This window comes from Zootoca vivipara, chromosome 6 (assembly GCF_965207765.1).
Source record: "Zootoca vivipara chromosome 6, rZooViv2.hap1.1, whole genome shotgun sequence".
Classification (NCBI taxonomy): Eukaryota; Metazoa; Chordata; class Lepidosauria; order Squamata; family Lacertidae; genus Zootoca; species Zootoca vivipara.
In genome coordinates, this window is record NC_142589.1 from 23,313,669 (window position 1) to 23,334,534 (window position 20,866).

Sequence of the window (20,866 nt, forward strand, 5' to 3'; positions counted from 1 at the left end):
GCGGGGACAGGAGTGGAGGTGCAGCTAAGACCTCCACCTCAAAAGTATGTACATAGGGTGGCATGACTGGGCAGTAAGATTGCAACAGGGGAGAGGCCCTAATCTAATGGGGAGCTCATTTCTCCTCTGCCTCCCCTTCATCTGTATATCTTTATCTGTGAAAGCCCCCTCCCCGCCCCCGAATCCTCATTCTAGATCTAGATTGCGAGATTTAGTTTGTCTCAATGCCTGCCATTTTGGCAGCCAAATGCATTTGTTGATTGTTCTCCACTGGCGCTCTCAACAGCATAACCTGAACAGGAGGGAGATGTATTGACATAAAATAACCAGGCTGTTGTTCGAGTCTGAACATATGTAGATGGAAGTCCTTGTTGGGAGGGAGGGAGGGAGAGAGAGAGAGAGAGAGATGGGATTTCAGTCAGTTCTGCAGAAATTACCATGGCAACCAATTATTCAGGCCTAAATTATAACTGTTCATATCGCCAGCGAAAAGCAACAGTAGATTTCTCTCTCTCCCCCTTCCCCCCCCTTATTAAATGGGAAACTTGAAGGACACAGAATTATTAGCAAGTGCTGTCTTTGTGTGTTTCTATACTCATGATTTAGATCCAGCTTTCCCAACCTGGTGCCCTCTTGATACTTTGGACTATAACTCCCATGGGCCCAGGCTAGTCCAAAACATCAGGAAGGACCTAGATTGAGATTTGGGGGCTTATATCAAGTGTGAACATCCATCTGGTCATGCTGTGCGCTGGTCCAGGGATGCTCAAATATTTGCAGGCTGGAGATGGTACCATTCACAATCTGAGGGAAAAGAAAGGGATGTTCTCAGGTCATGGGTGAATTTGCTCTGTACTTCTTGTGAAAGCCCCCCCCCCAGCATAGCTGCCAAGTTTTCCCTTTTCTCGCGAGGAAGCCTATTCAGCATAAGGGAAAATCCTTTTAAAAAAGGGATAACTTGGCAGCTATGCCCCCCAGGCCATTGAGAATGCAGCCCTTCTGGTCTGCATATCCACACCCCTTTCATCTGCATAGCCCTGCCCCAGGTTCTCTCACTCATGCTAAGCCAGGGGTAGGCAAGGTTTACGTCGCCTGGGCCGGTTCACTCCAGTGGAGATCCCTCCATGGGCCGGATTGTGTGTGTGAGTGTGAGCGTGCCTGCCCACGATTTCCAGCGCCTGCATCTGTGCAGAAGTGATTTCCGGCATCTGCACATGCGCAGACGTGATTTTTGGCGCCGCGGAAGCAAGTCCCTGCACCGTGCCAGTTTAGCGCAGCACATGGGGACTCGCCAAGCGGGTGGCTCAGTTCAGGGGCAGCTTGTAGGCCAGTTAAATGACCCTCATGGACCGCTTGTGGCCCATGGGCCTTAGGTTGCCGCCCCCTGTGCTAAGCTGTGATGGAAAGTTGGCATTCTGGGGGGGGGGAATCCATCATTTGTTGTTTCAACCAAGACACTCATGCGTGGAACACTGGATGGAGTGGAATCATGACTATAGAACCATAGAACTGTTGAGTTGCAAGGAACCCTAAGGGGCATCTAGACCAAGGCCCTTCAATGCACAAATCACGGCTAAAGCATCTCTGACAGGTGGCCATCCAACCCCTGTTCAAAAACCTCCCATGAAGGAGAGTCCACCACCTTCCGAGGGAGTTGGTTCCACTGTAGAACAGTTCTTATCATCAGAAACTTCTTCCTAATGTTTAGTCAAAATATCATTTCTTGTCATTTGATTCCATTGGTTCGGGTCCTACCCTCCAGAGTAGGAGAAAACAAGCTTACTCCATCTTCCATGTGGCAGCCCTTAAGATATTTGAAGATGGCTATGATGCCACCTCTCAGTCTTCTCTTCTCCAGGCTAAACATACCCAACTCCCTCGATTGTCTTACGTAGGCTTCTAGACTCTTTATCATCGGCCAGATGTTTGCACATCAGTTTTGGTGCTTGTGCAGCAGCTGTAAATACAAGCAGCACTAAAAGCTTCAGGATTTGCGGGGCAGCGGGGCAGTGGCAGTGACTTCCTATGCAGAGCATTCCAGTTGTGCCAGAGGATGCAGTTGGGCAGGCATCCCCAAACTGCGGCCCTCCAGATGTTTTGTCCCACAACCCCCATGATCCCTAGTTAATAGGACCAGTGGTCAGGGATGATGGGGATTGTAGTCCAAAACATCTGGAGGGCCGAAGTTTGGGGATGGCTGCAGTTGGGTCTGCCCCATTCTGGGCTTCTGTCCCTGTCCAAGGTGCTGAAATCTTCCTGGCTTTATCACTGCTAGCTCTTGGTGCAGCATGTGCTTGTGGCCTTTGTCAGATGGAAAGGGAGGCTGCAAAAATGTTGCTCTAAAGCAGTCCTGGTCTCTTTTGGATCCATGGCATAAGTCTGTGCATCTGGATAAGACAGTTTAATAATAATAATAATAATAATAATAATAATAATAATAATAATATAATAAAATTTTATTTATACCCCGCCCTCCCCAGTCAAAAACCGGGCTCAGGGCGGCTCACACCAACAAAACCACAATAAAATGTAAAAACAATTAATTAAAATGCAGATTAAAATACAGTATTAAAATTTAAAATTTAAAATGCAGCCTCATTTCAAGTAGTCCATAAATCCAGGCCATGAGGGAGTAAAACAGTTTTCACATTACATTTAAGGTATACGCTCAAGACAATATCAAGTGCTTGCATGACACAAATGTATCCCTGACCATTGATCATGCTGGCTGGAGGTGATGGGAATTGGGAGTCTAACAATGCCCAGAGGCCCCAGGAATCCCCATCCCTGTTTTTTTGGATCATATTTATAATCCTCGATCCACTGACTGCAACTTGGTCAGGTTTTTCTTTTGTAATCTAGTGGTTCCTTTCTTTTTACACAGACAAGCAAACTTTAACTGCACAAGTTTGACAGATTATTCTTGTGAATGGAATATGTTTTAACTGTTTTTTAATTCTGAATTTTAAAATGGCTGTCACCTGCCCATGGATCTGCTGTTGAAGGGCAGCTAATGACAATAATAACAACAAGAGAAAGTTGCCTCCCAGTCTTAACAATCAGAGACGTGCCTTTGAAGCTGCCCAGGAGGGGGTTGTGTGTGTGTTAAGCAGTCCCATTGCTGACAGGAGAGCTGACTGTTCTCTGCCTTCTGCCTCTTTTCCTAAGAACATAAGAATGTAAGAACAGCCTGCTGGATCAGGCCAGTGGCCCATCTAGTCCCGCATCCCGTTCTCAGAATGGCCACCCAGATGCCCCAGTAGGAAACTTGCAAGCAGGACCTGAATGCAAGAGCATTCTCCCAGAAACCGGAAACCATTAGCATTACCACTTCCAACAGTGGAGGCAGAGTAGCCATGGATAGCCTTCTCCTCCATGAATCTGCCTCATCCAATTTTATGACCCGTCTTCCTTTAACTCATGCACGCGTGTTTGTTTTTGTCAAAATGTAGGGGAACCACGAGGATGAAATCTCCGAAAACGAAGAGGAAGCTGGAGAGAATTCAGAGAGTGAAGGCAGCGACTATTCCCCCAACAAGAAGAAGAAGAAGAAGCTGAAAGAGAAGAAGGAGAAGAAGGCCAAGAGGAAAAAGAAGGAGGAGAACGAGGAGGAGAGCGAAGAAGGAGGCTTAAAAGTAACCCTCAACTCTAGATATCTTGGGATGTGGCAACCAGCAGCTTGGTGCTGTGATGGGGCTGGGTAAGGAGAGGGCATCACATTAGTACTACAGACTAAGGCTCTGTGTACACATGCACCTGTGTGTGCGTGGTACCCATATGGGAACATCCTTGACTTGGTGTATGTGAATTTGAGTTAGCCATGGGCACCCAAACCTATCTTAGGACTGTCTATGCGATGGTTTTCTTCTCAAGTGTGTTGGCATGACAAGAGCTGATCCCTGGCAGCTTATGTCTCAGGCTTGCCATCTCTTAGGGTGACCAGAAAGAACCACGGGCAGCAATTGTTATCATTATTTTGATTGCATTTACCTTTTCCTCCAAGAAGGTCAAGGTGGTCTTCCCACTCTTCCTTTAATCCCCACAACAACCCTGTGAGGTGGGTTAGACCGAGAGGCAGTGATGGGCCCCCAAGGTCACTCAGTGAACTTCATGGCCGAGTGGGGGAATTGAACTCTGGTCTCTCCGCTCCTATTCTCCTATTCAGGGGGTTGGACTGGATGGCCCTTGTGGTCTCTTCCAACTCTATGATTCTATTCTGCCACTCAAACCACTACACTACACTGGCTCCCTGTGCCCCTGTGGCTTGCAAATGGCCCTATGGGTGGGCTTTTGAACTGCTTGGTTTCCACCAAGGACCCTTGGGGAGTGTGCTTTTTTGGGGTCCAGGGAAGGGTCTGTGATGCCCCAGCATTGTTGAAGCTAATCAGGATCTGGCCTCATGAGACATGAAGCTCCAAGAAAGTCATACGGAGCTTCTTAATGGAGCATGGTATGCTTGCAAGGTATTTTTCTTCCCTCTGAAGAGGCACTAACCATGTCTCCCTCCCTTCTAAAACAGCAGCCACCAGAACGCCATGGGTACAAGGATGACTACAGCCAGGTGAGTGTGCCTGCTTCAACTCCGTGGGAAGGTGTGTGGGGGAATGTCTGTGAATGGCTTAGTGTGTCCGGCTGTTAACCAGAAGGTTGGTGGTACAAGCCCACCCAGGGATGGCTGTGGGCAGGATTCCAGCATGGTCCCTTCCAACTCTACAATTCTATGACTCCTCTGTGATGCTGTCTGCTAAGCATTTCACCCAGCTCTGCCTTGGAAGTTGCAGAAGTTTGTGGGGAAGCTTCACTGTAGCTCTTGGCTTTCCTGTAGGAGCCCAAGACCTCGGCTCAGCTCATGGAGGAGTGGGGTCTGGATGACGTGGACTATGCCTTTTCCGAAGAAGACTATCACATGCTGACAAACTACAAGGCCTTCAGCCAGTTTCTCAGGTAGGTAATGCCGTTCCCTGCCTGGCTTGATCTGGTCTGGTGTTGGTGTGTCTGTGGACTTTAACTGGTGTCCTGGATTTCTGTTAACTGTCCTTTCTGCTTCTTCTCCAGACCTTTGGTTGCCAAAAGGAACCCCAAAATCCCCATGTCCAAGATGATGACTGTTCTGGGTGCCAAGTGGAGGGAGTTCAGCGCCAACAACCCCTTCAAAGGCAGCTCTGCTGCTGCTGCTGCAGCTGCCATAGCGGCGGCTGTCGAAACCGTTGCCATAGCTCCGGCGCCACTGACCATCAGCCCCCAGCAACTGCTGCCACCACCACCCGCCATCAGGAAAGCCAAAACCAAGGAGGGAAAGGGTAAAATGGGGTGGAAGAATGCGAATGGATGTGCTAGCTGTGATTAATAGAACGATGAGGGCTGGGGGAGTGTTAAGGCCAACAAAAATTTGGAGAAAAGAGGGAGAGGGAGAGGGAGAGGGAGAGGGAGAGAGAAGCCCAGGAAAGTTTTGAGCTCTTGATAACTGCTGAATGCTCAAACGAGGAAAGTACTTGGGATTTTAGGGCTCAGGAGAGGTAATGAAATTCAGGTGGTCTCCATCGCAAATGCCTCTATGTTCCTGCAGGTCCCGGCGTGCGGAAAAAAATTAAGAACACCAAAGAGATCAAGAAGAAAGGGAAAGGGAAGAAAGTGGGGGCTCTGAAATTCCGCTTTGGGGGAATCGCCAACAAGAGGAAAAAGGGCTCCTCGGTAAGTAAGCTCCTGTCTGTACTAAAGCCCGGTGTTCCTGGGCATGTGCAGAATCACTCCTCACATGCCCACAACCTTTGCAATAATAGTGGCAGTCCCCTGACCTCCCCAGCTTCCTCGCATCCTCATGCCTGCTCCACAACTGCACTAAGTCACTACTTCTGAGACTGGATAGCTCTTGTTCAAAGAGAGGCGGGCAGTGGTGTAGTGGTCTAGGGGTGTGGAGGGTTGAAGTTCTGTTACTCTTTCTGAAGCTGGGTCACGGTCTCCAGGGTCCTGGGGCTGCCCAATCAACATGAGGGGGGGCTTTTTAGCCAACGAGAAGAGGTCTCCAGGGTCCTGGGGCTGGCCAATCAGCATGAAGGGGGAGCTTTTTAGCCAACGAGAAGAAGTCTTCTCACCCTCTGTGCTGATTGGAGCCAATCAGAGTGGAAGGAGGCAAGTCGGGTTCCTCTGGAGAAGACACACAGGAAAAAGACCTAGGAGGAATTGTTTTGTGTGCTCCAGGGCTAAGCATTTAGGTGCTTCAGTTTTAAGGGAACCCAAGTTCTGCTATGAACAGCATGGAAAACAAGTTGCTCCACAAAATCGTATTGGAGCACTCAAAATCTTTTCCCTATGTAGGTTCACGGAAAATAGTAGATCGAGCTGAAAGGCAGCACGAGGAGATACGCATTGATTGCTGTAATGCATCCCTTAATTATATTGTCTAATGTTAGAAGGTTTTGCCATCTCGAAGGGAGTGCGGCTGTGGTTGGGGGCGGATGGCATGGGCTGGTAGCCAGGAGGGTCCCCAGTGCTAACCACGTGGCTTCCCTTCCAGAGCGAGGAGGAGGAACGGGAGGAATCTGACAGCGCCAGCATCAATAGCTCCTCAGTGCGCTCCGAGTCCTCTGCTGTTCTGGGCAAGAGGGGAAAGAGGCGGAAGAAGAAGAAGAAAAGTAGGTCATCGCCAGGCACTTCTCTCAGGGGCACAGCATTGGCTGGTGCAGGGCTTCATCCTGACAGGGCAGCACACCAAGAGCTATGTACACACACTTTAGTGCTGGAGAGAGTGCTCTTGTGCTCAGGTCCTGCTTGCAGAATTCCTAAAGGGCGTCTGGGTGGCTCCTGTGAGAAGAGTATGCTGGACTGGCCTGATCCAGCAAGATCTTCTGATGTTCTTATGTTTTGATGTGTCTGGGAAGACCAGAAGCAGTGGGTAGTGGCTGGGGCAATGGCGCCTGTGGGCACAATCTTTTCCAGGCACTTCCAAAGCCATTGAGCTCCCCTGTCTTGCTCACTGCCCGTTTGGTGATGGGAGTTTACATAGAGCTGAAGAAGGAAGTTGGAAGAGTGACCCTCTTTCTCAATTCACCCTTCTGCTCTATGTGCTTTCCAAAACTCAGATTCATTCTACTGGATCAGGTTATTTACTTAGGTGGCAGGTGGAGAGAGAGAAATGACCAGAGGAGGTGGTGCCTATGACACTTGCTCAATAATCCGTATTTAAGCCCATGGGCCTAAAAAGGTTGGTGACCCCTGGGCTGGAGGGTATCTCCATCAATGACTATTTGCCATGTCATGTAACTGGCAACCTGAGTGGCAATGAATGCCACTCACTGTGGAACAATGGCAGGAGACGGCTATTGCTTCATGTCCTCCTTGTGAGCTTCACAGAGATAACAGCTTGACCATTTTGGGAATCTGTGCCCCCCTCCCAACCCAGATCCTTGGCCATGCCACCTGGCACTGATGGCAGTTGTAGTCTAACAACATCAAGGATGACCACCGGTTCTCCACTCCTGACATAAACCTTTGACATCAAGGCTCTTTCGGTTCTGAAACTAGTCCTGAAGCCAGACTGATAATCCTTTTCCCACAACCATGTCTGCAGCTGACCACCCACCCCAAATGGTTTTTATATGTATAGTTCTGTGTCAGTGTCTATAATTCATGTACAGGGAATGAGGTTTCCATCCATTGGCATGTTTGGAATCGGCGGTATTGTTGGGAAGGTACAGGGGAGTCCCATATGCCCAGAGTTTTTGTCCTTGTGCCCTGGGAGTGGTTGAGTCAACTGAACATATTCTTTTGGTCTGCCCATTTTACACAGATCTTAGACAAAAACTTATAGCTCCACTCCTATGCCAACTTAGCCCCCTAGCCAGAGAAAGACAGGTTTTGTTTTTGCTGAACAAGTTTACTGGAACAACAGCCTCCTTGGTGGCCAAATTTCTTTTTCTTGCCCTTAAGCATTGTAAGGTTAAAATTGACAGCTTTGACACGGGTCTAAATGTATAGCCTACTTCTTATTTTCTGTTTAATCAGGCATCCCCAAACTGTGGCCCTCCAGATGTTTAGGCCTACAACTCCCATGATCCCTAGCTAACAGGACCAATGGTCGGGGAAGATGGGAATTGTAGTCCAAAACATCTGGAGGGCCGAAGTTTGGGGGATGCCTGGTTTACGTTTTAAGTTCCTTTAGATGTTTAGATGTTTTAATTTTTGTATGGACAAATGTTTTTTTCTGACTGACAGTCGAATAAAGTCTGATTGATCCATTGCCGTGTTGAAAAACAATGCATTTGATAGCCAACAGCAAATCCATTTTTTGGTGCTCTGGAGTAAACATCCATGAGATTAGGAAGTATCCTGGCAAAAAGATGAAGGAGGAAATGATTAATAATATGACCCACAAAGGGGAGGACGGAAGTCCAGGAGATTCCTTGGAATCTTGTTTTTATGATTTAAGTTTGATATATCTCCATAAAAGTTTAATTTGAAAAACCAAATAAATAAATTAAAAATAAAAGGAAGTATCCTGGCAATACTATAAGCTAGGATGGCTATCTTGAATTATATTCATTGTTTTGACAGATTTGTTGTTGCTTGCTTTATATGCTATTGTGTTTGATAGCGTAGTGATTGCAACGTTTGTTGTTTCTTAATGCTGTTGTGATTATTGTGAGCCACTTTGAGCTCAACATTTGTTGTTGTAAAAGCGGGATGCAAATATTAAATCGACTCACCTCAACTAATTGAGGAATCCCTGATAAACAGTCCAGACAGAATGATGTTTCCTTCACCTGGCTTTTGCCTTCCAGTTGAGGAAGGAGACGGCTATGAGACAGACCACCAGGATTACTGCGAGGTGTGCCAGCAAGGAGGGGAGATCATTCTCTGTGACACCTGCCCTCGGGCCTACCACCTCGTCTGTTTGGACCCAGAGCTGGAGAAGGCGCCAGAAGGGAAGTGGAGTTGTCCACATTGTGTAAGGAGGTTTGGCACTTGAGGGTCAGCTACTGGCAAGAAAAGGGTGCAGAATGTGCTTTGAGGGAAATTTCTAACCTGTGTGGCAGACAATGCTCTGGGGCTAATTGCTGAGCTGAGGACATTCTGCAGCACTGTAATTCCCAGAGTGCTTAAACAGTCAACCCCAGGGAATTCAGGGAATTGAAGCTCTGAGAGGGGAATAAGGCACTCTCCTAGTACCTCTCAGAACCCTTAACAACTTACAACACCCAGAATTCTTTTGGGGGTGTGTGTTTAAAGTGGTATCATAGTGCTTTAAATGTATGGTGTGAACATTACTGCGGTGAGGGGGAAAGTATCTAGCTCCAGGCCATTGCAGAGGAGATAAACATGGCGGGCCCAGAGTTGGGATGTGAAACATTTCTGCTCTGCCTTCCCCTTGGGCCAGGAAAAAGAAGGAATCCAATGGGAGCCGAAGGAAGAGGATGAGGAGGAAGAGGAGGTCGGTGAGGAAGAGGACGACCACATGGAGTTCTGCCGCATCTGCAAGGACGGAGGGGAGCTCCTTTGCTGCGACACCTGCCCGTCCTCCTACCACCTGCACTGCCTCAACCCACCTTTGCCGGAGATACCAAATGGTGAATGGCTCTGCCCCCGTTGTACAGTGAGTGTTTTACCAGCCTTCCTCGTGCCATCTGCTCCCTTGTGCCCCCTGGCAGTGGGGCTGGGCTTGATCCCAACGCAAAGGCCCTGCCACCAGTCAATCCCCCTAGAGGTGCGTGTGGGGAATTTTGCCTGGCAGGGAGCAAGGGTCCCACCCTCTCTTTCCTGTCTTCGTTTTGTTAAAGGTCAAATCCACACCAAGTACAGTGGAACCTCGGCTCCCGAATGCCTTGGGAGCTGAACGTTCCAGCTCCCGAATGATCGAAAACCGGAAGTTATTGTTCCAGTTTTCTAACGTTCTTTGGAAGCCGAACATCCGGCTTCTACTGCTTCTGATTGGCTGCAGGAAGCTCCTGCAGCCAATCGGATGCTGCGGCTTGATTCTCAAACTGCTTTGGGAGTCGAACGGGCTCCTGGAACGGATTAAGTTTGGGAACCAAGGTTCCACTGTAAAATTTCAGAATGGAAAAGGCACCCCCCCAATTATTTTTGTTCCATTTTCTAAAAATATTTATAAGAAAGGTATAGTTTCATCTTTGCAGATCCTGCATCGAAAAGATGAGTCAAAACAACCAATCTTTAAGGGGTCTTCCTACTTTATAATTCAGTTGCACAGTTTCTGCCGTCCTGTCTGGGGGGCTAGGAATTGTCCTCTCTCTTCCCCCTGCTTTGCTTCTTCAGCAACTCCACTCTCTTTGCCAGCTGGTTGCCCTGGTCTCCCCCTCTCCCTTCCTTTAAGCTCCTCAGGGCAGAGACCCTTCTCCCTCCCACTGCACCCCCCAGGCTGGTTGTGTACTCTGCACCACAGGCAAGTGAGACGTGCTGTGCTCAGATCTTGGTCTGGCTCTTGCGGGCGAAGCCAATTGTAGATTGTGTGCGTCTCGCCCTCTTTTGTCCTCAGTGCCCGCCACTGAAAGGGAAAGTGCAGAGGATCCTCCACTGGATCTGGCAGGAGCCCCCAGCCCCGCTCGCGCCAGCCTTGCCTTCAGCGGATCTGGAGCTGGCTGCCCTGCCACCGAAGCCTCTGGAGGGGATCCCCGAGAGAGAGTTCTTCGTGAAGTGGGCAGGGCTGTCCTACTGGCACTGCTCCTGGGTTAAAGAGTTGCAGGTGAGTAGGCAGTCACAGCAGGCTTTGGGGGGGGGGGGGAATTCTGCATGCAAGGCATACGGTCTACCCACTGAGCTACAGCCCTTTCTCAGTGCTCTCCCTTTGCAGCTGGAGCTCTACCACACTGTGATGTTCCGCAACTACCAAAGGAAGAACGATATGGACGACCCTCCGGCTTTCGACTATGGCTCGGGCGACGAGGACACGAAGATAGAGAAGAGGAAGAGCAAAGACCCCGAGTATGCCAAGATGGAGGAGAAGTATTATCGCTATGGGATCAAGCCTGAATGGATGATGATTCATCGTATCCTCAACCACAGGTGAGGAGGCCCACGCCGCACCTGTGGATTTGTTGGCTCGGGAAGATGGTTTCGCAAACATCAAATGATTAGAGGTCAAAGGACAAATTTTCGGCAGGCTGGCCTTCGTTTATCAATCTTATATCTGGGGATCTGGTGGATTAGCTGCAACTGCATATAAAATGGTTTGGTCTTTGTAAAAGGGAAAGCAGCGTCAGATGAAGAAGATGTGGATCTAATTAACAAAGTTTCTTCTATATTATAGTAAAGGTAAAGGTAAAGGGACCCCTGACCATTAGGTCCAGTCGTGACCGACTCTGGGGTTGTGGCGCTCATCTTGCTTTACTGGCCGAGGGAGCCGGCGTACAGCTTCCAGGTCATTTGGCCAGCATGACTAAGCCGCTTCTGGCGAACCAGAGCAGCACACGGAAATGCCATTTACCTTCCTGCTGTAGCGGTACCTATTTATCTACTTGCACTTTGATGTGCTTTCGAACTGCTAGGTTGGCAGGAGCTGGGACCAAGCAACAGGAGCTCACCCCGTCACGGGGATTCAAACCGCCGACCTTCTGATTGGCAAGCCCTAGGCTCTGTGGTTTAACCCACAGCGCCATCCACACCCCATATTATCGTAGATAATAATAATAATAATAATAATAATAATAATAATAATAATAATACCAATTTTTGGCAGAAGACCACAGGTAGGTTTGCAACATACAACACAAATGTCATGAAATAATATCTGTACAACATGAAATATACTAAACAGAAGATTCTTAATCCCACTTCTAGAATATGTAATCTGAATCCTGAAATACTGTTCATTGGTGGACTGGGGCAGGTTTGTGGCTCTGCTTTGAAAAACCAGCTGTGTCTTCTGCTTCCCAGCTTTGACAGGAAAGGAGATGTCCACTATCTGATCAAGTGGAAGGACCTGCCGTATGATCAGTGCACCTGGGAGGTGGATGAAATCGACATTCCGTACTACGAGAACTTCAAGCAGCAATACTGGAATCACAGGTCAGGGGGTGAGGCATTGTCCAGCATATGTCGATGCGGGGAGGGCAGCCAGGGGCCTAATGCATTCAGATAATCAGAGAATAAAATCACAGAATTGTAGAGTTGGACCCCAAGGGCCTTCTAGTCCAACCCGCTGCAATGCAGGAATCGCAGCCAAAGAATCCCCGAGAGCTGGCCACAAAACCTCCGTTTAAAAAACTCCAGTGGAGGAGAGGCCGCCACCTTCCAAGGGAGTCTGTTCCAATGCCCAAAAGCTCTTACCACCAGAAAATTCTTCTTCATCTGCTTAAGGCATTTATAGCCCGCTCTTTAGCCAAAAAAAGTCCTTAAGAAGGCTTGCCAATTTTCCCTTAAAACAGCTCAAAAAAGGTGCCGATTTCCCCTTAAAATAGCTCAGAAATGGCAATTATTATTTATTTGTGAACAACTTTTTCGTCCCAGTTTTCACAGTTTGAAATGTGGCAATCCTACCTTAAGAGTGACTTAGAACAATCAGTGCTAAAATGGTCCCTGTCCTCAGAACCCACACGGTTTAAAGAGACATGACACAAGAGGAAAAAAGAATGGGAAGGAGGAGGGAAAAGCAAGCTCAAACACTTCTCAGTTGTTGTTGTTGTTGTTATTATTTATTAAATTTGTATACTGCCCTTCATCGGAAGATCTCAGGGCGATTCACAACGTAGAAATACAAGATAAAAACATAATGAAAACAAGAGCAGAGAATGGAGGATATATAGATTCTGTTTCTGTGTCAGTTCTACACCCACCAATCCTTGCACTAGCTCTCCCTCCTCTATCCTCCCCTAAATCAGCCCCTTTGCCCTTCCACCTTTCACCAGGAGAAGTTGGAGTGTTTATGGATGTTCCACGTCACCCCAGCAGCTTAGCCAGCCCTGTCTTATTTCAGTATATTCAGGGCCGTCTCAAGCATGTCAGGCGCCCTGGCGCCGTGGTGCAGAGATCGCTCTGGTGCCCCCGCCCTGGTGGGTGGCCGCAGCATGCAGCACGGCTTCCACACGGCTTCGCCACATGGCGCCCCCCTGCCGGCCCGGCGCCCTGGCGCCCGGCGCCACCCAGCCTACCCCTAGAGCCGGCCCTGAGTATATTGAAGCCAGGGCTCTTACAGCTAGGGGCTAGAGAGGTTCCCAATCCTGCCTTCTGCGTTTACAGTACGTCCATTTTGCCATTGGGTTCAAATTGGCAAAGATCCCTTGCAAACGTCCTTGAGTTTTAATCTGAGATGCCATCGTTGTTTCTGTGGTGTTGCAAGTGGCCGAAGAGATCAGCCATAGTTGGCTTTGCAAACAGTTATGTCATGTCTCTGGTGTCAGTTTTCATAGCTCAGTGCTTGTAATGCAGAAGGTCCCATATTTAATTCCTATCATTTCCAGGTAGGGCTGAGAAAAGACCCCTGCCTGAACTATGGAGAGCCTGGACAGATCAATGGTTTGACAAAAATAATAATCATAGAATTGTCGTGTTGGAAGGGACCCCAAGAGTCATCTAGTCCACCCCCTGCAGTGCAGGAATCACTTGCTTCCTGCACCATACTGACTTTTGTTTTTGGTCCCTTGCAGGGAGATGATGCTGGGAGAGGAGAGCAGCCAGACCGCCAAGAGGCTGAGCAAGAAAGGGAAGAAGTTCAATGATGAGAAACTAGAAAGGCCTCCAGAATCGCCTCTTGTGGATGTACGTTGGAAGGGGGATGTGGAAGGGGGGGGAGGAGGAAGAGCTTGTTTCCCCACTCGCCTCCTCGTACACATTTCTGTTTCCTACATGACATTTTGTCCCCCTTAAAAATGGTTATTGAAAGCTTCTTACACTTTCTTTCTCACCTTTTGGTCTGCTTCCGAGAGTTCAGCAGGCATTGGCTGTGCAACATCAAGAATGCTGTCGCAGTCATGAGGGCTGGCTGCTTGGTTTTAAACAAAAGGAAAGAAAACTTAGATCAGCCCTTAGCAGTTGCATTTTGAAGCAATGGAAGATTCAGTTGCATACCTGTCTTTTATTATTAGAAAAGCGATGAGTCAACTAGAAATGTCTTCCATTGCTTGACGGCTTTAATGGCATGCCTTGTTTTCTTCCTTCCCTTGCAGCCCACAGTAAAATTTGACAAGCAGCCGTGGTATATTGATACAACTGGTGGGACGTTGCACCCTTATCAGCTAGAGGGTCTCAACTGGCTGCGGTTCTCCTGGGCGCAGGGAATGGACACCATCCTCGCTGATGAGATGGGCCTCGGGAAGACCGTCCAGACCATTGTGTACCTTTACTCCCTTTACAAAGAGGTAGAGACCTCTGTTGTGCTAACCCTGACTTAGAACCACAGAATTCTAGAATTGTAGTGTTGGAAAGGACTCCCAAGGGTCATCTATTCCACCCCCGTGCAATGTAGGAATCGCAGCTCAAGAATCTCCAGCAGATGGCCACCCAACCTCTGCTTAGAGACCTCCAATGAAAGAGAGTCCATCGCCTTCCGAGGGAGTCTATTCCACCGTCAAACAGCTCTTACTGTCACAAAGTCCTTCTTGATGTTTAGTCGGAATCACCTTTCTTGCAATTTGAATCCATTGCTTCAGGTCCTCCCCTCTGGAGCAGCAGAAAATAAGCCTGCTCCATCTTCCATGTGGCAGCCCTTCAGATATTTAAAGATGGCCATCATATCCCCTCTTGGTCATCTCTCCTCCAGGCTAAACAGACCCACAACCATTCTTCCTTACCTGGCCTCCTTTGCAAGGAGGTTGTTTATGGGGAAATCCCTCCCCTTTGCACAAAGACACCCCTCTTTCTCTGAACAGGGCCACTCCAAGGGTCCGTACCTGGTCAGCGCCCCCCTTTCCACCATCATCAACTGGGAGCGGGAGTTTGAGATGTGGGCGCCCGAATTCTACGTAGTCACGTACACCGGGGACAAGGAGAGCCGGTCTGTGATTCGCGAGAATGAGTTCTCCTTTGAGGACAACGCCATCCGGAGTGGGAAGAAAGTTTTTCGGATGAAGGTGAGCACTGGTGGGCGGGGAGTGAGCAAGCATCACATGCTTATGAACATAGAAAGAACTACCTTATGTCACGATGGACCACTGCTCCATCAAGCTCACTATTGCTGACACTGGCCGGCAGCCAGCGTTTAAGGTGTGGATTGTTCTTCCCAGCCCTCACTGGAGATCCCAGACATAGGGGTTTGTATCCAAAGTAGTTCTACACAGAGGAGACCCATAGAAATGACTAGCCAACATAGGCCCCATTTGCACCAGAAAGCAGTATCATACCACTCTGAACAGTAATGATGTACCCCACACTGAATCCTGGGAACTATATTTTGTTAGAGCTGTTAAGAAATTTTAGGAGACCCCAGTTCCCATCAGAGAGCTGCAGTTTAACAAAGCTACAAACTCTCAGAGTGGTTTAGTAATCCTTCACGGGGAACTTTGAGAATTGTAGCTCTGTGTGGGGAATAGGAGATCTCCTAAAAACTCTCATCACCCTCAACAAGCTACAGTTGGGGAATTTTTTTAGAGTTGGAAGGGACCCCAAGGGCCATCTAGTCCTACCTCTTGCAAAGCAAGACTCACAGCTAAAGAATCTGTGACAGATGACCATCTAACCTCTATTATGCCAAACCATAGTTAAAACAAGCTGCCGGTTCATAGGTCTGCAACAAACGATAGTGTCACATCATGGTTTGTTTGTTTGTTTGTTTGTTTTTAATTTATTTTTATTAAAGGTTTTCTCAGTTTACAAAGACATGGGCAGTGTCTCTCATAGCATTTTTACAGATCAGTTTCAATTGTTGAGACATTGGGGAGGAAAAGGGGGAGAGCGGTAGATAAGGGAAGGGGGTGGGGGTAGTGTGACAATGTTTCTAGTTTACTTAAAGTGTGTTGGGGGGGGTTGTCAGCATTGGTTGTGCAGGTTCTTTGTTGTGCATTTGTTTTCCTTTGATGGTGAGAGTTGTTGGGGTTGGCCTAGGATATAGTTTTCTTTTGTGGTTGGCTGTGGTGGTCTGTTTTATGTGAGTAGGGTGGGCGGGTCAGGTTAGCCATATTGATTTGTATGCTGTTGGTGGATTTCTGTCGTTGTCGTGTTGCGCTGTGTATGTGATAAAGGGGAACCATACTGGGGTGAAGCCGTCTTCTTCTATTTGACCCCGTGTCAATTTCAACTTATTGGTTAATTTTTCTAATAGGGCTATTTCCCATACCGTCTGGTACCATTGGTCTATGTTTACTCCTGCCAGGTCTTTCCAGTGTCTGGTTATGGTGTTTCTGGTAGCTGAGAGTAAGTGGGTTATGAGTTCTTTGTGATGTAGGTGGGCATTATTGTCCTGGAAGATGTTTAGCAAGGCCAGTTCTGGGGTAAGTTCTAATGTTTGTTGGGTTATTTTACCTACTTCTCTTACGGTTGTTCTCCAGAATTGTTGGGCTTTGGGGCATTCCCACCACATGTGGAAATATGTGCCTGTTGATGTGCATCCTCTCCAGCATTTTGATGAGGTTCCTGGGCGTATTAGTGCTAGTTTTCGTGGTGTTAGGTACCACCTGTAGATGGTTTTCAGAGTGAGTTCTTTCCTTTTTGCTGATATGGATTTAAATGGGGGTTTAGACCACATTCTGGTCCATTGAGTGGGGTTGATTTCATAGCCTATATCTTCTTCCCATTGTTTTTTTATTGCGTCTGAGTTTGTGGAATTTTGGTGCAGTATTTTATATATTGCAGATACCATCCCTTTGCCGTGACCCTTTGTCGTTAGAAGGAGGTTTTCAAAAGGTGTCAGGGGTCTTGTTGCTGCTGATTTTATTACTGGCTTGTATAAGAGGGCATGTAATTGGTGTTGTGCTAACCAGGGTATTTGGGTGTCTTCTAGTTTATCCTGTATTTCTCGTGTTGTCAGAGGTATGTTATTTTTATAGAAGTCTGTTAGGCGATATAGGCCTTTGGTTTGCCAAGTTTTAGTTTGGATGTTTTGTGCTGCCTGGTGGAATAATGGATGGTAGACCAGGGGGAGTAGTGGGGATGTGGTTGGGGTTAGTTTGTCCGTTTCTGTTTTCCATGCTTTGAACATGGTTTGTGTGTACCTATTAAGTGTTGTGGGGATCCTTCTTAGTTTGTTTGGGAGGAATGGGTATGCTGTGGTGCTGATATTCTCAATTGTGTCTCTCTCTAAGTGTATCCATTGTTTTGTCTCATCTTCCAGTATATACGGGATTATATGTCATATTTGATTGGCCCTGTAATATGTTTCTATGTTAGGGATTCCCCATCCTCCTTGTGAGGTGGGGAGGTGCAGGTATTTGGTGCTTATTCTTGGTTTTTTATGTGAGAAGATGAAGGAGTGCAGTTTTCTCTGCCATCTGCGGAGTTGAATTGGGGGGATCCAGACTGGGAGGGTTTGGAATAAGTAGGTTAATTTTGGGAGGGTGATCATTTTGATCATTGCCATTTTATCTGAGAGGGTGAAATTCATGGTGTCCCATCTCTTCAGGTCTTTGTTTATTTGTCGCCACAAGGGTTTATAGTTGTGTAGGTATAATTTGTTGAGATTTTTGGTTATTTGTACCCCTAGGTATCTGAACTTGGTGTGGCAGAGTTTTATTTTGGTGATATTAGTGAGTTCTTTCTGGGTGTGGGGAGGAGTGTTGAAGCACATGGCTTCTGATTTTGCAAAGTTTACTCGCAGGCCTGACACCGTTGCGAATGTGTTGAGTTCTCTGGTTAGGGAGATTGCCGTGTTTAAGGGGTCTGATGTTGTGACCATTAGGTCATCTGCAAAGAGCCCTATTTTATATGTTCTGCCTTTTATTTCCACTCCTTTGATGTCTGTGGCTGCACGGATTCGGATTGCTAGCGGTTCTAGGGCCAGTATAAATAGGAAGGGGGATAGTGGGCATCCTTGTTTTGTGCCCCTTTGGATTTTTATGCTATTGGAGTCTATGTTGTTGATTCTGCATTTTGCTGAGGCTTGGGAGTATATTTGTTTGAGGACTTGTAGAAAGTTTGGGCCAAATTTCATGCTAGTTAATACTGCTAACAGGTATTTCCATTCTAGGCAATCAAAGGCCTTGAGGATGTCTAGAGACATGATTGTCAGTGAGGTTTTGGTTGCCTTGCTGTGTTCGATTAGGTTCAGCAGTTTCCTGATGGGGTCTGTGATATTGCGACCAGGGACGAAGCCAGTCTGATCTGGGGCTACTAAATTGCATAAGAAGTTTTTTAAGCGGTTGGCCAGGATTGATGTGAATATCTTGTAGTCTTGGTTTATTAATGAGATTGGGCGATATGATTCGACTTTGAGATTGTCCTTCAGTGGTTTTGGGATGGAGACTATTTTGGAGTGGGTCCAGGTTTGGGGGATGGGCCCCCCTTTCATGATGTCGTTAAATAGGCGAGTCATGTGTGGCATTAGGGGTTCTTTGAATTTCTTATAGAATTCTGCTGTGAAGCCGTCTGGGCCTGGGGCTTTGTGTGGTTTCAGGTTTTTTAGGACCGTGTCTATTTCCTCTGGGGTGATGGGCCTGTCCATGTATTCCTGTTCTTCATCTGTTAAGGTAGGCATGGTCAGCCCTGCTATGAATTCTTTTATTCCCTTCTCAGGTGGGTTGTGGGATGTGTATAGACTAGAGTAAAATTCTGCAAATTCTGAAGTTATTTCTTTGGGGGAGAATGTTGTGTTGCCGTCTTTTTTGGTGATACAGTGTATTCTTGTTTTGAGTGTTCTTTTCCTGCATCTATTCGCTAATAGTCTGGAGTTCTTCCCTCCATATTCGTAGAAGCGTTGTTTAGAATATAGAATGTTGATCATTGTTTTATTAATTTCTAGGGAATCTATTTCTCTTCTCTTTTGTTCTATAAGTTTAAGAAGTTTTTTGGATCCTGTTTGTTTGTAGCGTGATGAGAGGGTTGTAATTTCTTGTTCCAGTTTACTAATCTTTGTGGTGGTTTGTTTTTTAAGGAGTGTTTTCTCTTTTATGCAAGCTCCTCTGGTGACTGCTTTCATTGCGTCCCATAGGAGGGGGGTTGTTATGTTGTCTACATCATTTTCTTTGAAGTAATTTTGGAGGGTTTTTGTGAGACTTTCTCTAATTTGTTTGTTTGTGGTTAGGATGGGGTTAAAGGACCATGATGGGGTATTATGTGTTCTCTCTCCTATTTTAATAGTGACTTCTACTGGGGCATGATCTGTGATTTTAATGTTGCCTATGTTTGATGATTCTACCCAAGGGATTAGACTCTGTGTGAGCAGAATGCTGTCCAATCTGGACGTTGTGCCATGCCGTCCAGATTGGAATGTGTGGGTAGTGTCTCCCGGGTTTTGTTCACTCCAAATGTCGTAGAGACCCCTGTCTTTTAGCAGTTTTATTAACTTGTAAGAGTCCCTAGTTATTGGGGGTTTTCCACGAAGGAAAGTTGCCCATGGGGTTGTAGATTGGATGTTTTTTAGGGATATGCCTTTCATATTTAGGTTGAGGTCGCCTCCTAGGATTGCTTCCCCTTCCATGAAGGAGAGAAGTTTGTTCAGTGTCTTCTGGAAGAATTCTAGTTGTTTTGAATTTGGGGCATATATAGAGCCGATTGTCAGTTTAATTTTGCCATCTAGTGTTCCTTTGATGAAAATGAATCTGCCCTTTTTGTCCTTCAGGACTGTTGTGGCTTTGAAGTTTAGGTCTTTATTAAGTATTACAGCTACTCCGCGGGCCTTTCCTGAGCCTTGTGCCACCCATTGTTGACTGAAGCGGGGGTCGCTCAGAAGTTTGTTCCCTTTGGGGGGGTTGTGTACTTCTTGTAGGAAGGTGATGTGTGGTTTCATGGTGTTTATGTATGAGGTAATGCGTTTTCTTTTAATGGGGTTTCCCAACCCCCTCACATTTAGTGTAATCGCTTTTAAGCTAGCCATCACGTCTATCTGTTGTGTAAGGCGATTCCTTGCCAACCCGTCCAGGTTGTCCTGTGTCTCTCACTATGTGTTGTTTACTGAACCATTGGGGTTTCGCTGACCTAGGGTGTGGTGGGTAGGGGGCTAGTGGGGTTAGAGTTAGATTTGGGTTAGAGAGTAGGGAGTAAGTTGTATAGAGTTTCCTATGTGTAGTCTTATAGGTGTTCATCTGGGGTATTTTGGGCCGTCCGGCCCTTGGCCGGTTGGCCCTGGGTCTCAGCTGATGTGGAGAGCCGTGTTCAGAGACAGGCCTTCCCCCTTGTCGTTTACGATGGGGGGTGATCAGCGAGACAATGTAAAGCGTCTTTGCGACATGGATGTCGGGTATAAGGTTTGGGAACAATGTTGCCAGTATTAATAGCAACATCATTTTTGTGTTAGGGTGTAGGTGTGAGTGTTGGTGCGCTCTCTGGTGCCACCATTGTGCTGATTGGGTTTTATCTTTTAGCCTGATCATAGGTTGGGTAGTGTAGGTTGCATTTGTTATTTTTCCTTAGAATGGGTGGGGTGTGTGTGTTGAGGGTGTGTGTTGTGAGTTGTTGGGTGATGGGGGGTGTGGTTGAGGTTGTTTGGACTGGTGTTGGAGTGGCAGTTTCTGTGGGGGTGTGGGGCTGGGGGGAGAATGTTGTTGGTGTCAGTGTTGTTCATAGCCTAGGGGGGAGGGGGGGGAGGGGAGAGTCACCAGTCCTTCAGTTTGGGATGTCTTCCGGCTGCTTCATTTTGCTGCGGTTGTTGTTGCAGTAAGGTCGTTCCTCTGTGCTGTGTTGTCTTGGTCGGTCTTGGTCAGGCTCCTCGTGTCGTACGGCCGGCCGGAAGGTTTCGCGCCTGATGGTGTTGTTTGGCTGTATTGGCGCGCTTTGTGTTGCTCTCGATTCTTTGCCTTTTTCTTCTTGTTGTTTTGGACTTTTGTCCAGCCAT

The 20,866-nt window shown here is 47.3% G+C and overlaps 1 protein-coding gene across 1 annotated transcript in view; it reads left to right on the forward strand.

The window, feature by feature from the left end:
* CHD5 (chromodomain helicase DNA binding protein 5) overlaps positions 1-20,866 on the forward strand; it is a 68,365-nt gene that overhangs the window by 8,251 nt on the left and 39,248 nt on the right. The window contains exons 3-16 of the mRNA XM_088671079.1: positions 3,453-3,635; positions 4,520-4,561; positions 4,826-4,944; positions 5,056-5,300; positions 5,567-5,691; positions 6,515-6,632; positions 8,778-8,944; positions 9,374-9,589; positions 10,490-10,696; positions 10,805-11,016; positions 11,887-12,018; positions 13,596-13,707; positions 14,115-14,306; positions 14,817-15,017. Of these exons, the coding sequence (XP_088527205.1) occupies positions 3,453-3,635; positions 4,520-4,561; positions 4,826-4,944; positions 5,056-5,300; positions 5,567-5,691; positions 6,515-6,632; positions 8,778-8,944; positions 9,374-9,589; positions 10,490-10,696; positions 10,805-11,016; positions 11,887-12,018; positions 13,596-13,707; positions 14,115-14,306; positions 14,817-15,017 (2,271 nt within the window). The remainder of the gene's footprint in view (positions 1-3,452; positions 3,636-4,519; positions 4,562-4,825; positions 4,945-5,055; positions 5,301-5,566; positions 5,692-6,514; positions 6,633-8,777; positions 8,945-9,373; positions 9,590-10,489; positions 10,697-10,804; positions 11,017-11,886; positions 12,019-13,595; positions 13,708-14,114; positions 14,307-14,816; positions 15,018-20,866) is intronic.